The sequence below is a fragment of the Emydura macquarii genome, unplaced genomic scaffold, assembly GCF_026122565.2.
Source record: "Emydura macquarii macquarii isolate MOO-44397 ecotype Brisbane River unplaced genomic scaffold, CSIRO-AGI_Emac_v2 contig_1253, whole genome shotgun sequence".
Classification (NCBI taxonomy): Eukaryota; Metazoa; Chordata; order Testudines; family Chelidae; genus Emydura; species Emydura macquarii.
In genome coordinates this window covers 33,574,737-33,597,089 of record NW_027131390.1, presented here as the reverse complement: position 1 = coordinate 33,597,089, position 22,353 = coordinate 33,574,737, and the positions used below count along the sequence as shown (strand labels likewise).

At 48.8% G+C, this 22,353-nt stretch overlaps 1 protein-coding gene and 1 long non-coding RNA gene across 2 annotated transcripts; both read left to right on the top strand.

The window, feature by feature from the left end:
• Positions 1-553: 553 nt before the first annotated feature.
• Positions 554-2,103, top strand: LOC137153873 (uncharacterized). The gene is made up of 2 exons (XM_067549689.1): positions 554-1,140; positions 1,673-2,103. Exons 1-2 carry the CDS (start codon positions 756-758, stop codon positions 2,101-2,103), a joined length of 816 nt encoding a protein of 271 aa, XP_067405790.1. The 5' UTR covers positions 554-755.
• A 10,876-nt stretch (positions 2,104-12,979) lies between these two features.
• LOC137154000 (uncharacterized) lies at positions 12,980-20,658 on the top strand. The gene is made up of 2 exons (XR_010920017.1): positions 12,980-13,082; positions 20,348-20,658. It is a non-coding gene; the product is annotated as an uncharacterized lncRNA (long non-coding RNA).
• Positions 20,659-22,353: the final 1,695 nt, after the last annotated feature.

Here is a 22,353-nt window from a genome sequence, read left to right as displayed (position 1 = left end):
GAGGGTGAGATATGATACAACAGCTTTCACTCTACACCTACAACTGCAGTGAATAAGCTTTTTATACGCTTACTAAAACGGGAGAGCAGAAGAGCTCTTCTGCCCTTTCCCTCCCTCCCTCCCCCCTTTGCATCCTCCATCTTTCCCATCTGGTCTAACCTTTCCAGCTGTGCCTCCCATCAGCTTTTTCAGTAAATGCTTTAATGTTGCCCATCTCCCTTTCTAAGGCCTGGTCTACACTGGCGATTTAGGTTGACTTAAACTCCCTTAATTCGATTTAATTACACCCGCATCTACACTGGTGCCACTGTTAAGGTGCCTGTAAAATCGACTTAATAAGACTACCTCTGCAAGTGGCGTAGTGCCTAATTCGAATTTGTTAAATCGATTTAGCATCAGTGTAGACAAAACAGGACTGAAATCGAATTAATTGACCTCTGGAATGTATCCCACAATGCCCCATTTTGACCACTCTGGACAGTCGCGCTGTGCTGCTCTGTGGTCATGCTAGCAGGAAAATCCCTTCCCCTCAAGCCCTGGGAAGATTTGAATTTTCATTTCCTGTGCTTGCTGCCAGCATGGAGAGAGTTTTGCCACTGTTCTCTGCATGGCTACTGCAAAGCCCAAACGTGCTCCAGCATGGAGTCAACCAGAGGTCTTAGATCTCATTGGGCTGTGGGGCGAGGAGTCCCGTTCTGGCTCAGCTTAGAGCCAGCAAAAGGAATCTGGACATTTATGGGAAGATATCTCAGGGCATGCTGGAGAAGGGACACCAGAGGGACGCTCAGCAGTGCCAAGTGAAGATCAAGGAGCTGCGCCAATCCTATCAGAAAACCAGGGAAGCTAACAGCCACTCTGGCTCCTCTTCCAAAACATTCAGGTTCTATGAGGAGCTGCATGCAATTCTCGGTGGTGATTGCACCACGGTTCCTCCCCACAGCATCGATACCTCCACTAGTTCACAGTCCATGATCAATGAGGGGGACTCCGTGGACGAGGAGGAGGAGGAGGAAGCTGTGGAGAGCAGGGTGCAGGAGAGCGTGCTGTCCATTCTCCCTGAAAGTCAGAACATATTCCTGACTCCAGAGCAGTCCAGCATCACACAGGACAGCACTAATGATCCTTTGGAAGGCATATCTGGTGAGTTTTCTTGCTTATTATAATTTCTGTCCTTGTACATTGGGGGGGGGGCACAAAGGGGATCTCAGGTATTTCGTTGACTGTACTGGGTGGTTACCTAGGGATCCTGTTTTTTTATGTGATGAGAAATGCTACATTTATCATCAGTTGATATCATGTGGAAATTTTATTGTATGTAGTCTGTTATCCCTTGAAAAATTTTTCCGGGGAGGGCTGCCTTGTTCCTCCCTCCACGGTAGGATTCTTCTCTGCAATCAAGGTAGCCAGCATCATGGCTTCATGTGTTTTAAGCATATCCTCCCCCTCCCCCCCAGGGTATCCGCAGTTCCTCTCTGTCTTGGTTTAAAATACAAGCAGAGATTCCCGCACGTGCAGTCCGCAGTTCCTCTCTGTAAGGGTTTGAAATACAAGCAGAGAGAGGAAATCCTTTGCTACATTGTATCATGGGATCATTATCTAAATTGTTACATTTGTATCATGTTCTTCACTATGCTAACTGTGGCTACCTTGTTATTTTTCTTTCATTCTGTAGACACCTGGGCAGTGGACCCACCCTTAAAAAGTGCTGTGGACAGATTGTCTCAGATTAGAAAAAGGAAAGAAAAAAGCAGAGATGACATGTTTGCGGAGCTCATGAACACCTCAGCAGCCGCAGAGACAGAGCAAAGAGCATGGTGGCTGAGCTTGTCCCAGAACATGGGACAAATGCAGGACCCTGATCACAGCACCACACAAGAGATGCTGCGACTCCTGCGGGACCAGGCAGACATGCTCCGGCGTCTTGTGAACCTTTATGAAGAGCGGAGGCAGGACAGTGTCCCGCTGCAGCCCCTCCATAATGCTTCTCAACCGAGGGCTATGCCGCCCTCCCCCTCCTCTACCCCCAAGATGTCTAGGAGGAGATTGGCCAGGATGCAGTACATGCTCTCCTCCACCCCGGTGGAGGTGAGCAGAAAGCTGTGACGGCCATGCTAACAGCTGGCCAGCAAGCTACCACCCTACCCTGGAGACAGTGAATGAACCCTCCCCTCCTTCCCCCATGACTTCAATGTTAAAAAATAAATTCCAAAACGTTTTTTTATTAAATCATATCTTGTTCAGGAGGGATTTGTCAGGCACAGATATCGAAAGGGGGTGGCAGGGTGGGGGGATCATCAAAGGCAAGCAACATACAGAAACAGAAATCAGAAATCAGTCCTGCATCTCATTGCAGAACCTGGTTTTCAAAGCTTCCCTAATGCAAAGCGCTCCGTGGTTAGCTCTTAGCATAGTGCTGGCATCTGGCCGCTCATAATTGGCGGCCAGTCTTTCTGCCTCCAAAGCCCAACCCTGGGGGAACCTCTCACCCTTCGCTTCACACACATTATGAAGAACACAGCAAGCAGATATCACAGAAGGAAGGTTCTTCTCAGTCATGGCCAGCCTAGTGAGGAGACTCCTCCATCTACCCTTTAAATGCCCAAAGTCACATTCTACAACCAATGTGCAACCGCTCAACCTCTTATTAAAACACTCCTTGTCACTGTCAAGGTGACTGGTGTACGGCTTCATTAGCCAAGGGAGCAAGGGGTAAGCAGGATTCCCCAGGATCACTATGGGCATTTCCACATGTGAATTTTTTGGTTAGGGAAAAAAATGTCTGCCTGCATCTTAGAGTACAGCCCTGAGTTACGAAATACACGAGCATCATGCACCTTCCCAGACCACCCCACATAGATGTCTGTGAAATGACCCCTGTGATCCACAAGCCCCTGCAGGACCATGTAAAAGTACCCCTTGTGGTTTATGTACTCGGTCGCCAGGTGTGCAGGCGCTAAGATGGGGATGTGTGTCCCATCAATGGCCTCCCCGCAGTTTGGGAAGCCCATCGTGGCAAACCCCTCCACCATGTCCTGCACATTTCCCAAAGTCACTAGCCTTCGTAGCAGAAGTCTGTTTATGGCACTGCACACTTGATTCACGGCAGTGCCCACAGTAGATTTACCGACTCCAAAGTGATTCCCAACTGAGCGGTAACAGTTGAGAGTTGCCAGCTTCCACAGAGCGATGGCGACTCTCTTCTCCACCGTCATAGCTTGTCTCAAGCAAGTGTTCACGCGCTTTAGGGACGGAGCCAGGTCTGAGCACAATTCGAGGAAAGTTGCCTTTCGCATCCGAAAGTTTTGCAGCCACTGATCGTCATCCCACAGCTGCATATCGATGCGCTCCCACCAGGCTGTGCTTGATTCCCTGCATCAGAACCTGCGCTTCACAGAATGCAGCTGACCCGTTACAGCCTGCAGTAACCAGGAATTGTGCTCCTCGATGGCTTGTAGCAGGGCAGCCTCGGTGGCATAGATGTAGTATCTGCTTTGCCTTCTTGCTCTATTTCTAAAGTACTCCATGATAAGCCACGATGTGTTTGTCATGCTCACAATAATAGTGCAGAGTTGAGCTGGCTCCATGTCTCTGCAGCAAAGGCGAGCGCAGGAGTAAAAAAACAGCACAAAAATCCTTTTCCTGTTTGTTGGGGGAGGGGAGGGAAGCAGCGTTGCATCCTGGGACGATGACACTCATCCCAACAGCCACTGTGGCTAGTTGCACTGTGGGATAGCTACCCACATTGCACTGCTTTCTAATTCAAATTAAGGCTGGCCAGTGTGAATGCAAGAGACCAGCGCAAACAGCGTGGTGCGTACACTCTGCTGCGATTTCTAAAAATCGGCTGCTGCAAGTCAAATTAAACAAAGTCGAATTCCCGCAGCATAGCCTAAGTCACTCATTCCTGACACCTGCGTCTTCTGTGCGCTGCTTAACTAGACCAGTCGGTGTCAGCCTAAGAGGCTCGGGATCAGAGCACTGTAGCTCTGTGGTGCTTGCTAGCTGAGTATGTGTTAATTAAGGGTACTCTGCTGTGGCTGGGGAGCTGAGAGATGAAATGGGGGTGCTCTCATTGATGGCTGGCTGCTGGCTGCTTTGGAGCCCCCTAGTGGAACGTGCACTACTGCATCTAGGGCACTAGAGTAGCTGCCCCTCCTGGATCCTTTGTCTGGAAGCAGTGGCGTACCGAGTGGGGGGGCCAGGCCACTTGGCGCCAGCCTACGGGGGGGGCGCTGGCCTGGTCCTCCACGACACGCAGGAGGCAGGGGGCACAGGAGGCTCTGAGGGGGTGCCCTTCAGTGCCCCCTGCCCCTTGTGCGTTGTGAAGGGCCGGCCCAGCCCTCCTCCCCAGGCTGGGGTGTGTGGCCGCCTTGTCTGAGCCAGTGCCAGGCTGCGGGGCTGCAACGGGAGAGGCGAGCTCCGCACAGCGGATAGGTGCAGGGTATGGGGGTGGTGGAGCTAAGCTTGCATTTGCATCCCACAAGCCTCACATGCCCCCCTCCCTGCAGGTACAGACTCCCCCTCTCTGGGACAGCTGCAGGATGGCACCGGGACCCTGCCTGCCCTGCGTGGTGGGGGGGGGGGGGGATGAGGCCTGGAGGGGTGCAAATGTAGGCTTGGCCCTCGAGCGCCGGAGCTGCTCGGTACGCCACTGTCGGGAAGCACTAGGTCAAATTCAACTCTGGTGTAAACAAGCAGCACTCCATTGACTTGAGAGGGCACCTGCTTAGACCAAGCACTTAATGCTGAACTGCAGCACAAACATGAACCTGGAGGGAAGCCCAGCAATATGCCCCAAATGGTCCAGCTCCCCAGGCTTCGGCGCATTCAGCATAGAAATGGGGTTTAACTAATTTTTAATGAAGTCTTGTCTACCTCCGTGAAATGTTCTTGCCACTTCCTGGGCCCCAGACGATAGCCCAGCATGCGACCTCAGCCAGCCCAGCAGACTCACCAACCCCATGATAGGTGTGATCTCACAGCAGGATGCACTCTGGGATATCGTCAGTGAAGGAGAGAGGTACCAAGACGCTACCGCAGGGAAGGAATAGTTATTAAAAGTTTATTAAAGCACATACATCCACTGTGCCTTCACCTCGTTGCAGCTTTGTTGTTCACCTGTGCAGATGGGGTGAGCAGCTAACAATGCCTGACTGCAGCGGCTGGAAGGAGATCAATAGTGGAGACCACACCAGAGCTCCTGCAACGTCTCCCTTTATTCAGCAGCTACTTTGCAATTTTCCAGTGTAAAGGTCAGAGTACAAAGCCCTCAAGGTACAAACAAACTAGTCTTCCATACATTACAATGCATACATAATCTTCAGCAGGGATGGAGCCCAGGATTTTCAGCCCCCGATGCAGGTTTGTCTGTCACTTGCACTGTAGGAAATTCTTTTACCTATGAATAGGCAGTGAGCTGTTCTAGTTTCTGGAACTGGCCACTAGGAGGAGACATGCTTGTTACAGAACTGGCACAAAGGTCAATTAATTTTACTTTGACTTTATTTACCCATTATGCTGAATGGGACAATGCCCCAGTCGGGGAGCTGCTATTGCTTATGAGCCCTGCAGGATCCTTTGTGTATTAGCTACAGCTCCTTTGGTATCAAATCTGCTCTCTGTGTGCTATCTACCATAGATACTTATCTGGCCCCATCTGAGCGCCTCACATTCTTTAATGTATTTATCCTCACAACACCCCTGTGCGGTAGGGCAGTGCTGTTGTCTGCACTGTACAGGTGGGGAAGTGAGGCAGAGAGAGACGGTGACCTGACCAAGGTTATCCAAGTAGTCTTTGGCGGAGACGGGAATTGAACCAGGATCTCCCAAGTCCTTGGCTACCGCTCTAACCATTGGACACGCCCTTATAGAAAAGTGGGTCAATTTCAAGATCTCTGTCGCTGTAGCCAAAGCTGTTATTGCTCTGGGTTCTGGGGCCGTTCACGCCTTGTGCCAGGACCAAGACTGCTTTGACAGCTCCTTTATTTTGGCTCAACGTGCAGAGACAGAGCCTTCCCAAGGCTGTGCCCTGGTGCTGTGCAGCTCTCTCCTCCAGAACCACCTCCAGCCCCTCCATTTTCTGTTCCAAAAGCACTTTTCCAACCTGCTTTTGCTAATAAAAGCCCACAGGCATCATGCATTAATTAAAATTACCTTATAAAATCCACATGCAGTCTGAGCACAGCAGAGCGAAGAGGAGAAAGAACTGCAGGTGATGGGTCAGGTAAGGGTCAGGAGAAGTAGGACCCATGTCTGCAGGGCTCCAGCTGACTGATACTTCCATGCCACCATATGGCAACCATGACAGAGCTGCATTCCATGCGCTATAAATCCTAGGGCACTGAGCACCACCCACAGGCAACACCCCCTACTGGCAACACCTCCATGACTTCAGAATGGTCCGGGTGCACTAGTCAAGCATGGCGGGCCTTTCAGGATGCTGTGTGTGTAATCTGGCAGTACCCTGGCTGTTGCTACAACAGACCCTATGATTGGTCACTGCTTTGGACTCCAGCTCTGATCCCTGACTAGATTCCTGAATCTGGCTCTGACCTTAGGGGCCTGATTCTGGCTCTGACTCCTGCTTCACCCACCAGACCCTACTCTTGCTCTGACCATTAGGCATGACTCCTGGTCCTACCTGATAGGCCAGACTGCCCACGTCCTAGTCAAGACAGGCTGCCTGGCTTAATGCACTGCTGGAAGGCAATCAGAATTCTTTCCTGGCTGGATTCAGAGCTTTTAAAACTCCTTTATGCTGCCCCAATGTCTTTATTTGATGTAAAGGGCCTGGAGGGGGGCTGAGAATCTCCATTTAGTTTAGTAGCTTAATTCAGGTAATGTCAACATGGATTCACCAAGGGCAAGTCATGCCTGACCAACTTGATTGCCTTCTATGAAGAGGTGACTGGCTCTGTGGATGTGGGGAAAGTGGTGGACGTGATATACCTTGACTTTCGCAAAGCTTTTGATACTGTCTCTCACAGTATTCTTATCAGCAAGTTAAAGAAGTATGGGTTCGATGAATGGACTATAAAATGGATAGAGAACTGGCTAGAGCATAGGGCTCAACGACTAGTGATCAATGGCTCCATGTCTAGCTGGCAGCCGGTCACAAGCGGAGTGCCCCAGGGGTCGGTCCTGGGGCCGGTTTTGTTCAACATCTTCATTAATGATCTGGAGGATGGGGTAGATTGCACCCTCAGCAAGTTTGCAGATGACACTAAGCTAGGGGCAGTGGTAGATACCCTGGAAGGTAGGGATAGGATACAGAGTGCCTAGACCAATTGGAGGATTGGGCCAAAATAAATCTGATGAGGTTCAACAAGGACAAGTGAAGAGTCCTGCACTTAGGACGGAAGAATCCCATACACAGCTACAGTCTGGGGACTGACGAGCTAGGCAGCAGTTCTGCAGAAAAGGACCTGGGGGTTACAGTGGATAAGAAGCTGGATATGAGTCAGCAGTGTCCCCTGGTCACCAAGAAGGCTAATAGCATATTGGGCTGCATTAGTAGAAACATTGCCAGCAGATCGAGGGAAGTGATTATTCCCCTCTATTCAGCATTGGTGTGGCCGCATTTGGAGTATTGTGTCCAGTTTTGGGCCTCCCACTACAAAAAGGATGTGGACAAGTTGGAGAGAGCCCAGTGGAGGAAAACAAAAATGGTTAGGGGACTGGAGCACAAGACTTATGAGGAGAGGCTGAGAGAACTAGGCTTGTTTAGTCTGCAGAAGAGAGAAATGAGGGGGGATTTGATAGCAGCCTTTAACTACCTGAAAGGGGGGGATTCCACAGAGGATGGAACTAGGCTGTTCTCAGTGGTGGCAGATGACAGAACAAGGAGCAAAGGTCTCAAGTTGCAGTGGGGGAGGTCTAGGTTGGACATTAGGAAAAAGTTTTTCACTAGAAGGGTGGTGAAGCACTGGAATGGGTTACCTAGGGAGGTGGTGGACTCTCCATCTTCAGAGGTTTTAAATGTGCAGCTTGACAAAGCCCTGGCTGGGATGATTTAGCTGAGGTTAGTCCTGCTTTGAGCAGGGGTAGGACTAGTGACCTCCTGCGGTCCCTTCCAACCCTAATCTTCTATGATTCTATAGTGGGTGCCATTAACTAAGCCGTCATTGCTTTACTCTGATTAATGTACAGCCAATGGCATCCATAAAGGGAATTAAACATTATTATGTTATTATGGTTACAAGGTAAATGTCATTTGTTTTCATCGCAACAACTGTAACTCCAGCATAAACTGGGCATGTGAACTAGCACCAAGAGGTGAGGGACTCGCAAGGATGGGGGTTAATGAAGCATAATAAACGGACTTAGTTTCTGTCAGTTCTTGATGAGGTTTAGGGCATGGCACTAGCCCCTGGGTACAAGCTGGGTGGTGATCAGAAGGTCAGGGGAGGTGGAAGGCTGGCAGCATCTGAGTCAGGGTGATGGGACCCAGCTCATTGCACCAAGTGCAAAATGTGCGCACGTAGGAATGGGCAAGCAGCAGGAGTCTCATGCAGCCTACTATAGCACTCCAGTGACTAAGAGGCAGGGCCAGATCCTCAGGTAAATCAGCAGAGCCCCACTGAATTAAATGGAGCAGTGCTGATTTACACCAGCCAAGGATCTGGCCCACAGGTCAGTGACGTAGCTGAGCAAGGCCCCTTCAGAACTGGTTGCCTCAATCTTCTAGGTGAGGAGGCACCAGGGTGGAGGAAGAGGGACTGGGGGATGCGTCGATAGGCTGTTCCCTGTGAAAATCTGCACTACTGCTGCACCTTTTCTGGCGGTGGAGCCAGGAGATCAGATGCCAGGCGTGTCAACCTTTCACCAGGCCTAAAGGTACTACGACTGTAGAAAATACTGTGTTTTCAGAGGCTCCTCATTTTTACCATTGAAATGGCGGTGTCCAAAAACATCTTTTGGAAAGAAATCTGTCTGACTGTTGGTTTAATACTGATCTTCTTCTGAACCCAAACACCAGATTTATGAGAGTCAAAGCAGCTCTCAGGCAGGATGTCTTGTGTCTTATTTATGCTGGCTGAGAAACAAATGCTGAGCTTGTGGATGTCAGGAACAATTCCTAACCCCCCGCAAGCCCAGCTAAAGACTTTGAACTCCCCCGACTAAAGAACACTTGCTGTTTGGAACAAACGGTCTATTTTGAAACCCAGAACTCAGAGATAGCCAGGAAAGTGACTCCCTCTAGTACGAGACTTCCTGAGCAAACAGCAAGTTGGAGGTTTTTTAATAGCCAGTCCTGCACTATGAGTTTCTGTGAACAAAAAACCACATGTGACCAAACATTGTATTAATGTCAACAGCTGTGTGCATGGGAAGAGTGCCACATGTCAATCAGAAAATTCACACAGAGAAAGATAGACACATGGGGTCAGGGAAGGAGGCAGAAATCCTAAAAAATGGAGATGGCCAGAAAATGTTTTATTTTCTTGTGGAAAATTTCAATTTTTTGATGAAAATTGAAATACCAGGAAATGTTGGCTGAAAAACAAACAAGGGCTGTGAAATGTTGTCATCTGTTGCCTCATGGGAATTGTCGTTTGGGCACCTAATGCTTCCATTCTCTACTACAGGCAGGTTCTCTAGTTGGACATGATGCCTGGTGGTCTCCCCTCTTGAAGATGGGAGAAGGTACATCATGGGGATCCCTGGCTGGGGTGCACCATGGGAGATGTAGTCTAATTGCAGAACCTAGCTCACAGAGAAGAATGGGGACATGAGGCAAATGAACTGCAGTTCCCATGTGGCACTGCCATTGCATCTTCAAATTGAAATATTTCAGTTTTCAACATTTAAGTTTTTGACAGAACAACTGAAATATTCTGCAAAAAGCTGATAGTTTTCATGACAAAATGTGTTCTGTGGAAAATTCAATTTTCCATCAAAAAACATTTCAACCAGCCCCACTAAAGAAACAAAAGCCACCGGAAATAGAAAATTAGTGAAATTATCCTCGAAGCCCATGAGGCTGGCTTGAACCCATGTAACAGAGGAGAATTTAGTTTGGTATGAACTAAAGAAAAGAAGCAACTGTGAGATGAATGTGTGACTAATCCGTATCTGGAAGAACATCACATGTGGTCAAAGGGCTTTTGATTTTCATATAGAACAAACAATAAGAGACTCAGCTTATTGGCATTGGTTGGTGCTTCCTTAGCTTTTCTGTGCCTCTTGCACCATAAATAGATAGGCTCTGATCTTCCCTGGAAAATCTATCACATCCATAATCTAGACAGCTGCTGTGACCTATTCTCTGAGTCCAGTAATAAATGTGACAGCTGTGTAAAATCTGTGTGTCTGGAAACTTTACACCAAGAAATTCCTTCCAGGCCCTCACTAGGTTCTGGCTAAAAGGCAGCTCGCCCAAAGCAGTAGGGTCTGGGCAGCAGCCTACAGCTGAAAGGAAGTCATGATGAACACGTTGCTCCTGGTTCTAACGAAAAACCTGTTAAGATCAACGGCAGCATCTCTGAGCAGCCTGAAATTGGAACGATGGAGGCAGTAAAGTTAAAGATGAGCTGCAATGTTAATGCGGATAGTACATGAATTGGGTGCTTGCTTCCACAGACGGTAAGTAAATCACCCTGCTTACCATGGCATGCAGCATCCTGTTGACTTTTATCATGGGCTTTACAATCTAGTGAACGGGCCCCCATTTGGAGCCTTTGCTCTGTAACAAGAGAGGCAGAAGCCAATGCAAAGCAATAGGAGACTGGCAACTAAGGGCCCAGTTGTGGTGTCCTCACTCAGGCAAACTCCCACTGTCTTCAGGCTCCCAGAATCAGAGCAGGAGCAGGGGTCAGTAAGGTGAGGGCAGTGGATCTGGGTGACTGACTGTAGTATGATGAATGTCCCTGGAGGAGGATGAGGTTCAGGAGGGACCCAGTTCAGCGTGGCACCAAGGGCTCAGCCAGGCAAGCCGGGTGCAGGCTGCTGGCAGGTAACACTGGCCACCCTGCATGCTCAGTACAGATTTCGCCTCTACAACTCTGCCTCCCTGCTCCATCACCTATGGCTAATGAACCCATGATAGAACATCCTTGCAGCATGGGATTGGGTGCCAGTGCCTTGCGGGGAGTGCAGTCAGCTCTCTGACTTGGCGTAGCAGCAGCAGATTATGGCCTGACTGAATGGATCAGGGTTCCAGGTAGGGCTGGGCTCCAGGTAGGGTCTTTGGTGCCCCACCAATATTTCCAAACAGCCTTTTCTTCCTTTGTGAGATCGGTCTGGGCTGCGCCTGGCCTTGCCCCATGCCTGGTGACAGTAGATAGGAAGCAGCTCCGGGTATTATGCTTCTCCTGTAGACTTTTCTGGCCTCTTCAGTCTGGTGGATTCTGCAGCCATTCTAAGCCATTCTCAGAGTTAATCAGGCAGGACATCTGCTTGATCCTCATTCTCAAGTGAACTTCTCACTACCCAGCCATTAATTTCTGCTTAGAGATCGGCCTGACCTATGAGATTTGGATCTAGATCCAAGCTTTCCCAAAGGCTTGGGGTGCTGGCTCTGGAGTTTCCCCTCAGATTCATCGCTAGTTTCACTAAATTAAAGCTACAGAGATCAACCTCTCCCCCACCCCCCATGTGCTTCTGTTTACGCCATGGTGACTCTTGGTTATTCAGATAGCATGCTGGCCTCTTTTTGAGGCTGGCATAGCCAAGGAGGGGGTGATATTTTTGAGTGCAGACAAGCGTGGTCTGAACACACACCAGGGAGACAAGAACTCTGCGTGATATAATTCCAGCTCTGGCACTGACTCCCTCCATGGCTTAGCGCAAATCGCTTCACCTCTCTGCCTCGTTTTCCCCATGTGTAAATGGGAGTAACAATCTCTTCTGTTCTCCATCTCCCAGAGTGCGGTGAGGATTAATTCGTAAAGTGCCTTGAAGTTGGAAAGTGCCAAGGATTGTTGTTATTCCTGCCCCACCCCCATGCGGAGGTTCAGAGGTTGTTTCATGCCTTTCTCTGTGTTGCCCTACATAAGAAAAGGCTGTGACTTAGTGATTTCACTGTGATAGACTTAGCTTCTGAGCTGTCCTTTTCATTATGTTTAGCAGAACCATGATGTGGTCTAAATCTGCCCCCCTACTGCAGTGGGAGAAAGAAGGACCCGAACAGGTGCAATGCTGCCATCTAGTGGCCTCTGGTGAAACACATACAAGTGTAATAATGTGTTGGGTTCTTGGGAATATCCTAAGAAGGGACTGGAGAACTTGGAGATTTTTGTGGGGTTTCATGAACCCTTTTGAACTTTTAGAAAAACAAAAGATATTTAAAAACACACACAGAATGTATCTCTGTCTCTGTTCCAATTTGCACAAGATGTTGGAAAGCTCTGGTAGATTGTAAGCTCATTGGCCTAAATTTTCAGAAGTGTCCATTTATTTAGGGTGCCTCCATTTTTGGATGCTCAATGGGCGACCTCCAGAGCTTGATTCCTCTGAGATACTGAACACTGTTACTCCAGCTGATCTTCCCAGCAGCTACTGTTGCTCAGTACCTCTGAAAACCAGGCCCAAGGGGTCTCAGCTTGAGCACCCCAAAATGGGGACGCCCCACATTAACAAATCCATTAAGAAAAATGAAGGCCATTGTGTTGTGGGCTCTCCCAATTCCAGTCAGGTGGGAAGGCAAGGTTAACATGGGTCTTACCGTGTCACTGATGTCAACCCCACCTCTTACTTGGGTGTTGCTCCTAAACCCTTGTGATGGGGTGTACAAACCCTGGGCGCTAGGGTTACCAGATAGCAAGTGTGAAAAACTGGGACGGGGTGGGGGTTAATAGGCACCTATATAAGAAAAAGCCCCAAATAGCAGGACTGTCCCTATAAAATCAGAACATCTGGTCACCCTACTGGGCCACACGGGGTTAAGGACCTACTCTGGGTCCAGCCAGCCACACCTATAGGAAATGCTCCAGCTGGAGGAGTTAAAAGGCTGGGGAAACAGCTCACTGTATGGCAGGCCGGGGAAGAGAGAAGACCTGTTACCTGCAGCCCCACCAGAGGAGAGATGAGGGAAGAAAGAATCTCTCCCAAGACAACTACTGCCCAAAGATCTCTGGACTTTGGTAATCCCCTTTATTATTTGTTTGGACTACCCCAGCAAGGGCAAGCCCTAGGACTGTGCTGACCTGGAGAGTGGGCCATCCTGCAACAGGAGGCAGTTGCTGCCTGAGAAAGAGAGTTACCATGCTGCACACTGCCACCAGAAGGTGCCTTGAACACAAGGCTTTGCTTGTTTATGACCAGTCTCATTACTGTGATGGAGGCTGATGTGTGTGTGGTTGAAGCTTTTCCTGCAAAGCTTCAACAGAGAGTGGCAGAACCTCCCAACTTCCACCCCAGGCACATGTGATCCAAGATAGACTCCAAATGGGGGAGAGGGGGAAATGTTAAAAATTTCTTGGGATTGTTAATTTGGCCAAGCAATGACTGCAAATGAATGGACATGGGCAAAATATTATTGTCTGTCTGTCTGTCTATCATCTATCTAATCACACGGGCATTAGCATTGGAGTGTTTTTAGAAGTAGTCTAGACATTAAGTGTCTCACGTGACTGGAAATAAGGTGAAGAACAAAGTGGGTGAGGTAATATCTTTTTTTTTTTTTTTTTCTGGGCCAACTTGTGTTGGCGAGAGAGACCAGCTGTTGAGCTTACACAGAGCTCTTCTTCCAGTCTGGGAAAGATACTGTGCGTGGCGCAGCTAAATACAAGGTGGAGCAGATTGTTAACTCGTATTTCGAGGGACCATTCAAGGTGAAGTGGCCTGTTAACATCTCTCCCTTCATGAAGGGAGGGAAAACAGGGGTGGTGGTGGTGGGGGCGGGGAGTTTGTGAGTTATGACTTATTGTAATAAGCCATAAATCCAGTATCTTTGTTCAGTCCATGATTTTTAGTGTCCAGCAAAGTTATGAACTTCAGCTCCCAGGCTTGCCTTTCAAAAGGCAACCACTTTATAGCTGACCTCTGGCCTCACCCTCAACGGAAACCTGCACAACACATTTTGTGGGTGGAGTGGGGGTGTTGCAAAGGCAAATCTGGATGGGTTCTGTGCTCCCACATCCTTGTTCAGTGTCTTGTTTATGTTGACCTGAATTCCAGTCCCTTCCTGAGTAATGATGCAGAGGAACATCTCTTGCAGCGGGAACTCTAAACAGTCTGTCAGGTTTCTCGGCAGAGCAACTCCTCCTCCCCCTTCATCCTCTTTGTGTAACTCACTAGTCCCTTCTAGTCATTAATCTGCCTATCAGTCACCAGCTCCATGGCACAGCTGGATAGTTTTCTAGTAGAGGCCCGGAGTAGCTGTTATCTCCCCCGCTCTGAGATCTTAAGCAAGTCCCCGTTTTCCAATGCCACCGCAGCCTGGAATAATGCCAAGACCACCACGAGGAAAAGGTCCCTGACCTGTCCTTTCCACACACTCAAGCCCACAAAAGCCAATTTTTAATAATAAATATAAAACACTCCCCAATGTCTTGGTGTGGAGAAATGGGCACGTGGCTGGAGCACAGCAGACAGAGCAACAATTGCGTGGAACATAGGCCAGGGAGAGAGAAGGTGCAATTTTTCTCTTTCTTGAAGCAGAAAATCAAAGAAGAAATTTTACATTGTTCCCCCCCTGGACAGAAATATAAGTTTCATTCATCTACCCAGTGGAGAGAAGGTAACTAACTATTAGCCAGAGGGTCTGAGCCTCTGGGGGAGAAGGTGGCCAGGGCTGGCCTGTTGTAAGACATGCAGAAGAGCTTTGCTAGCAGGTCAGACTGGCTCCTGGAACTGTTGAGGGAGATATTGGAGCAGGACCACCAGACCTAGCCTGCAGCCCAGGCCATACTAAAGATGGAGAAAAGGATGGTGGTGGACTGCAACATGCACAACTGGGTGAGGCAGCTGCAATGTGAAGAATGGCAGCAGCAAAAAGAGCTGTTCAAATAGCTGTCTGACATAATGGCCAACAGAACATGCCAGCCCAGCTCCGAGTCCTGGTCCAGCTTGCTGTAGTGGCTTCCCCTCCACACCACCAGGTTCTGCAGCAGACATGAGCAGATGTACCCAATGCACTTCACCCTGTGCATCCCCAGGGGAAGGAGAACAAGTGCACTGGCTCAGTGCAATTCTATTCCATGGCATGTTGCACAGATTGGCTTCGTATCTTGCCTTATTTTCTTTGCACTTTAGTTGTGCCTGCACTTTCTTGAGTTTCAGACACCTGGACTGCTTGTGTTGTTGACTTTTTTTTTAATAAGTTACTTTGCTGTCCGCCCCCTGGGTGTCTCAGAGCTTGGGAAACAAGGACAAGAGGCAGAAAGTTCAAAGCAAAACTTTTAGTAGTTTCAGGTTAATGCATTAAATTCGTTCTTTCTCACCAATAAATTGATACAGTGCACTCATGGGGTACTCACATTATATGCCATCAGTTACATTATCACATTTCCCCTTTGAAGCAAGGATGTGGGCATACCCGGCACCCCTTATTTCCCTTGTTCTTCTGAACCCTGCCCCAGCTATCAGAGCCATGCTGCCTGTTACGAGCCTGTAAACCAACACACGCATCAACCTACTTCTTGCCCTGATATGCCCCTTCCCTTCACTTATGTTGTGCAGATTGCAGTTCACCCCAGTCACATCAATGAGTAGCATTATACATGCTGCAGTCCCAATGGGTTTGTAGGCAGCACCATCGTGCCTTCAGTCTGCCTAATGCACATTCTGCCCTTGCTCAGTGTGTTCTTCAACCTTTTCTGCCAGATGTTCTCACACCAGGATTGAGCTTCATGAACTAGGGCAGCAGAGGATAGGTGGGTCTCCCAAAATAACACCCCATTAACATATCACTGGGTGGGAAGAAAGTCCCAGCTTGGCCAAATTTGAAATGGCTGGATCTCTGGAATGTCCTACTCTTGTGCATCCCATGTTGGTGTCATGAATCTCTCTCTGAAGGAGATCAAGGCTTGCAGCACAAGGGAGTCCGATGTGGTTGATATGTTCATGTGCACCTTGTGGAGGAGGGGGTGGGCAGACCATGGGCATGTGTGCCATCAGTGGCACCAGCTCAGCTTGGGAGCCCCTTTCTCACAAGGCCTGCAATCATTTTGGGGACAATGGTAACCTGCTTCTGGCCTGGTATGGAATCCCTCATCTGAGTGTCCTGGTGCTGAAGGACCTGGACTAGCTCCTCACACAGCTCCAGGAAAGTGGCTTTCCTCGTGTGGAAGTTCTGGACCCTCTGCTGGTCATCCCAGTTCTGCATGACTATGGGGTCCCATCTATCCCCAGAACCGTCGGTCAGATTCCACAGCCTTGTCTGCTATCTCCATGTCTGCATGCAGCCAGCATGATCCCCTCCGCTAGGCCTCCTGCTCAACTCAGAGCAACAAGCTGCTGCTGAATTGCCCTCCACCATGTCTCATGCCCTCTGTCTGACACACGCTGTGGAAATGGGCATCACATTAATGCCAACTGCTGGAACAGGTCATTGTCTTGAGCTGGATCCATGCCTTTAAATGGAGGCCACAGACAGAAGTATAGAGTATGCCAAGCTGGAAGTGGTTTAGTTTGCTGAGTTGTGGGGCTATGAGCACAGAGGTCCAGGAAAGATGGACAGGTCTCCCACCATGCACTGTGAAAGAATTCATAGCGTGGTACAGCTTAGTGCTGGGCTAAGAACTGTGGGATATTCGCCCAGAGGTCCTTACCACATAGGTAGGTGCTGCATCAGTGTGGATGCAGCAACTTGAGTGTGGCTGCTAACACCTGGGCTAGGCTAACCTGGCTCCTCCGAGTCAGGTGCTGATCATCCAGACTAACTCTGCAGTGAAGACACACTAGAACAGGGGTGGCCAACCAGTCAGGGACGAAGAGCCGCAAAGAGCCACATTTACCTTACCCTCCTCCAAAAATTAGCTCTGATCCCTCAATTTTGTGGGCAGTTTGTCAATTTCGAAGAGCAAAGAGCCGCAAAGAGCACAGAGCTGCGAGCCGCATGCAAAGAGCCACAAGCCGCAGATTGGCCACCCCTGCACTAGAAGAAACATTGCATCTGGACCCATTGAGTGTGGCAAGTACAGATGGCTGTTTGTACCTTTGAGTTCAGCTTCTCCTGAGACGGCTGTTGTTTTGGGGCCATGAGGGTAATTCTGAATGGTCCTCCACCAGCACAGAGAAAGAGATGGGGATCTTGTATGACAATACAATGTGGGTCCTTTGGTTTAGGTGTTACCCCATGAATGACTTCCTATCATAGAAGAAGATGATTAGGGTTGGCAGGGACCTCAGGAGGTCATCTAGTCCAAGACCCTGCTCAAAGCAGGACCAACCTCAGCTAAATCATCCCAGCCAGGGCTTTGTCAAGCTGGGCCTTAAAAACCTCTAAGGATGGAGAGTCCACCACCTCCCTAGGTAACCCATTCCAGTGCTTCACCACCCTCCTAGTGAAAAACTTTTTCCTAATGTCCAATCTAGACCTCCCCCACTGCAACTTGAGACCATTGCTCCTTGTTCTGTCATCTACTACCACTGAGAACAGCCTAGTTCCATCCTCTGTGGAATCCCCCCCTTCAGGTAGTTGAAGGGTGCTATCAACCCCTCCCACCATTTTACTTTTCTCTTCTGCAGGCCAAACAAGCCCAGTTCCCTCAGCCTCTCCTCATAGGTCATGTGCCCCAGCCCCCTAATCATTTTCATTGCCCTCTGCTGGACTCTCTCAATTTGTCCACATTCTTTCTGTAGTGGGAGGCCCAAAACTGGACACAATACTCCAAATGCGGCCACACCAATGCTGAATAGAGGGGAATAATCACTTCCCTCGATCTGCTGGCAATGTTTCTACTAATGCAGCCCAATATTCCATTAGCCTTCTTGGCAATCAGGGCACACTGCTGACTCATATCCAGCTTCTATCCTATCACTATGTCTTCACTGCAGAGTTAGTCTGGGTGATCTGGGTCTGAGCACCTGGGTTAGCCTAACCCACGTGCAAGCATTGCCCCTGAAAAGCTTTCCTGGAGTTACTGTGTCCTCACTGTTTCTGCACTTGCTCATGCCTGTCTGGCAGCACAGCCTGTGGTTCTTAGTATTAAGATGCTCTAGGATCTTCTCCCAGTCAATTGCAGGAGAACTCGTCTGTCCTTTGGGGGAATTGTGGGAAGGCATTGAAGGACTGTAAGCTCCTGAGTATTTAGCCTAGGTCCTCATTGCAAAGTGGATGGGTTCCAGCCTGAGTTAAAGCAGAGCGTAGGCTCTAGAGCCTGTAACCTCACCAGGTCAGCAGGCTGGTTTAAAGCCCCTCCAAACTCGGGTCTGGGGTTTTTGTGTGTGGATGGGAGGGGGTTTGGGCTAAATTGCAGGCCGGAGCCTGGGTTAACGGTGGGGTGAAGACATCCCCTGAGGAGTTCTTTAATGGGGTTCCCTTGTGGGCCACACTGCTAGGCTGGACCCAGCATGTAGGCTGAGTCACTCTGATTCCTTGTCTTCCACATGTCGGGCGGGATTGCTGCTCATCTCTTCTGCTTTGACTCGGTGAGTCTTTGCCTTTCGCATTGTGTTTATACACTTCCACCATGTGTCACTCTGCCCCAGCCCATCTGCCTTCACCTCCTCTCCCGAGCTGTCTGCCAAGTGGGATATTTATCCGCTGCTTCCCCCTATGAGCCACATCTCCGTGCTCAACTGGATTTCATCCCCTTGCTGAAGTGGGGATTGAGCAGCTTTCAAAACCACTCAGTTCACTGCAGAGCAAAGGAAACCGCCACAGCTCCGTGGAGAGCCCAGCTTGGGTCCGTTTGGATTCCCTGGGAGACTTGAAATGACATAATTTAACCCCCTGTATGCTGAGTGTGAGCCTCCTGCGGAGAGCTGCGCTGGAGAGCTGAAGAGAACCTGTAAAGGAATCAATCCCTGTCCTTGGGTTTGTTACCAGGGCTTTGGACAACCTCTCCGAGGGACGTTTGTGTGGCGGCAGTGACTGGAGAGTTGCACTGGATACAGGGAGGCGATCATGTGACGTTTGGCCCCACCAGTTGGCCTCCTGTGGTGAAAAAATAGAAGCACAGACCCCGTGATTTTTGGCCTTATTCAGGTTCTTCTGTACTCCAGCTCCTCCATCCTCCTCCTTGCAAGAGCCATGTCTTCCTCCTCCTCCTCCCCTAGATGGCCCCCCACTTCGGCCCCCACCCCGGCTGTAGGACACCCTGCTCTTCTTGCAATGTTGAATAGGAGCTCAGCTCCGCACGCTTATTAATGGCACGAGCACTCGGCTCAGCCTGAATCTACTCAGGCTTCTGGAAGGCAGAAGCACCTAATTCAGACTGAGCATGCTCAGAGGTGTAAGCCAGGAACTAGCGTAGTCCCTCCTGTGCTAGTAACCTGATACCTATCCTCATGTGTTCAAATTTGCTCACTTCCCTCCCTGCATGGAGCTGCTCTAAGTCCTGAGCTGGTTTTACCTCAAGCTGCCTGAGCTCCCAGTGTGACTCACCAGCCTAAAGAAGGAATTGCAACGGGGAAGCAGCTCACATGTGGGAGGGATGAGGCAGGGCTCCAAGTGTGTGTGTGGGGGTTGGGAGGAGGAGGGTTGTGACTTGCTCCGTCCTAGGGCCTGTTTTTTACCTGTCAGTGGAGAGAAACCCTGCCCCCTAGTGGTCACAGTTGGCGTGCTGAGGCAGTGATCCCAAATATTCCTGGCTCAGAGGTTCTTAAGGGTAAATGTGTAGAGCCCTGCGTGGATACAAAATTTGTATCTGCATTTGATCTGCCATCTGCAACCATGCTCCACGGATATAAAGTGGATATCTGCAGATTTGCAGGGCTCTAGATAAAAAATTTGATCCGCATTCATCCGTGATCCACAAACATGGCCGGTGGATTTGCAGGGCTCTATAAATGTGATGTGTGTTGTCTCCTCCACTGTATGTCTCTCAGAAGCAGTCTGATCAACCCAAAACCCTCGTTCCAAACCTGACGCGCATCTCATTCTGGCATTGAGATGTTGGGATAAAAGGTGCTATTTGAGTGCAGGGGCTTTTCTTTTTATCATCTCCCCATGGCCTCCTTTTTTCATTAGCAGAGATTAACTTGATGATGATGTTTGCCAGGCCCAATCTGTGTTTCTTTTTGTCCTTTCTGGCAAATGCCTATGTTGCTTATGCAGCCTTTGGCCCAAATAAATGAGAGGAGGCTAGTCAGAAAGCATTGGCATTAGCTCATCTATTGATACCTTGTACTGTGTAATTCAGACTTCTCACTTGTAGAGGATTTAGGACGCACTGTAAGATCCTCTCAAAGATGCCCCATGAGAAGGTCTCTGATCAAATTCATTCTCCATTCATTGCAGCTGTTCACAGGCTGCAAGTGTGACCAGCCGGGCCAGCACACCAGCGATTGTCTTCACCTGATCCACCGGAGCAACACTCAGCAAGAGAGGGGGACATGGAACATGCACTGACCAGGGGGTTACATGAATATACAGGATTTCTTCCTCCTTTGTATATTTGACAGAACGAGAAGGGAATTAAAATTGTGCAGGGCCAGTGGGGTGATGGTGAGATTCAGAGGTAGCCTGAAAAAAGGACTGGATATAGGGCTAACTCGCAGGAGCTTGGCTCTGCCATTGACTTGCTGTTTAGTTATGGGAAAGTCACTTAATCTCTTTCTTTGTCTCTGTTTCTCCATCTGTAAAATGGGGACAATGATACTCACACACCAGACTGGCACTAAGTACCAAATACTAATTAAAGAGACTAAGGTCAATCAGTTGTTGGTCCCATGATACCATCTAGTGGGATTTTGTTAAAGCTCTCACCCTGTACAGAACTGGCAGAGAGATGTACCCTTTACTGTGGCATGCGAGTCACTCCAAGATGATGCTTTGCCAGAAACAAAGCAAAAATAAGAAAATAAACCTGCTAATTGCAGACAAACATTACACCCCATGGGGGTATGTCAAAAGCACTGTACCATTGCTGCAATAATATGCACAATAGATACATGCAGATATACACACATTATGCAACATACAGATTAACATCTTTTCCCTATGGTTATATATGTGATTATACAGAACTGCAGAGCTGGATTTCAGCACACATGAGCTATCAAGGTGTTTGAAACTCAAACTCAACTCTGCAGCCAAATTCCGTAAGTGACCCTTCCTTTCACAACAGGCCAGACCAAATTCCTGAATCCAGAGAGTCCTGAACTTTGGCAAGGTTTAAAATCTGAACCTAGATCCAAGTGTCAGCTATTGAACCCATATCCAGAGAGTATACATAATGGGGAGATGTTGTTGGCTATTAGTCCTATGGAGCCCTGCCTCATCCAATGTGCCCCTTAGGAGATCCTCCAACAGCTCCCTCTGGCTCCTCCTTCCCCAGATCTTGGCTCAGAGGCTCCGCCTTTGAGATTTCCCTTCTCATCAGGCCCCTAGAATCTCTTTTCCTGCAGAGTTCTGGGGCCAAATGAGACCTTGCTGCACAGCCAATGGCATGGATCTTTCCACCACATCTGTGGTGTGTATGTATGTGTATTTGTGTACATGCATTATAAGATCTGCAGCTACTGTCACTTGATTAAAGTCAGTGGAGCTATGCTGATTTGCCTTTGATTCCATACATCTAGATACTGTAGAATCTTCCTCAGTGTGTGCATCTGCATGTGTACATAGAATTGTGTTGATAATAAATTTGTGTACACAGACCATTCTATATGTACTTTTAGTCTTTGTAAAACTTTGGCCTGAAACTCTCTTTCTCTTGCTTCTCCTCTTTGTCCCCATTCCATTCTACCATTCAGTTTTCCTTCTTCTACTGTATATTCCAGGATCTTTGTTCCATCTTTTTCAGTGTTTCCCTTCATTTTAACTTTTTTTCTCCTTCTTTTGCTCCATGGCTTTCCCCCGTGTCCTCTTGATTTCTCCTTCCTCTCACCATCTTTCCTTCTCTCTGCCATCTTCTTTGCTCCTTCTGTCTCTCATTCTTAGTTCCCAGACGTTCTCTCTTGTAACTTCTCCCCACACTTTTCCTTTCCTCTGTCCATTTTGTGTCCTTTTACTCTCTCTCCACCTCATCATCCCACACTCTTGTGCCCTCACCCACCATTATTTCTTGGCATCACTCATTGTTCACACTTTTTCTACGTTCACACCAGCCATCTCTCTCTCTCACACACACACTCACACACACAGAGTCTCTCTCTGCCTCTGCCTCTCCTCTCCTGTCTATCTTCTAATCTCCTATGCATTTTAATGTACACGGCATGTTGGAATCCGCAGCTGTGAGACCTTCTGATTGATCGGCTTTCTCCTCCTTTATTGACATAGAGGGAGCTACCTTAGGAACTTGT

Excerpts from the sequence above, each read along its gene's own strand:
- LOC137153873 (XM_067549689.1), top strand. The coding sequence starts at position 756 with ATGCTGGAGAAGGGACACCAGAGGGACGCTCAGCAGTGCCAAGTGAAG. Across the intron at positions 1,141-1,672 it reads TCCTTTGGAAGGCATATCTG|ACACCTGGGCAGTGGACCCA; the intron begins GTGAGTTTTCTT and ends TTCATTCTGTAG.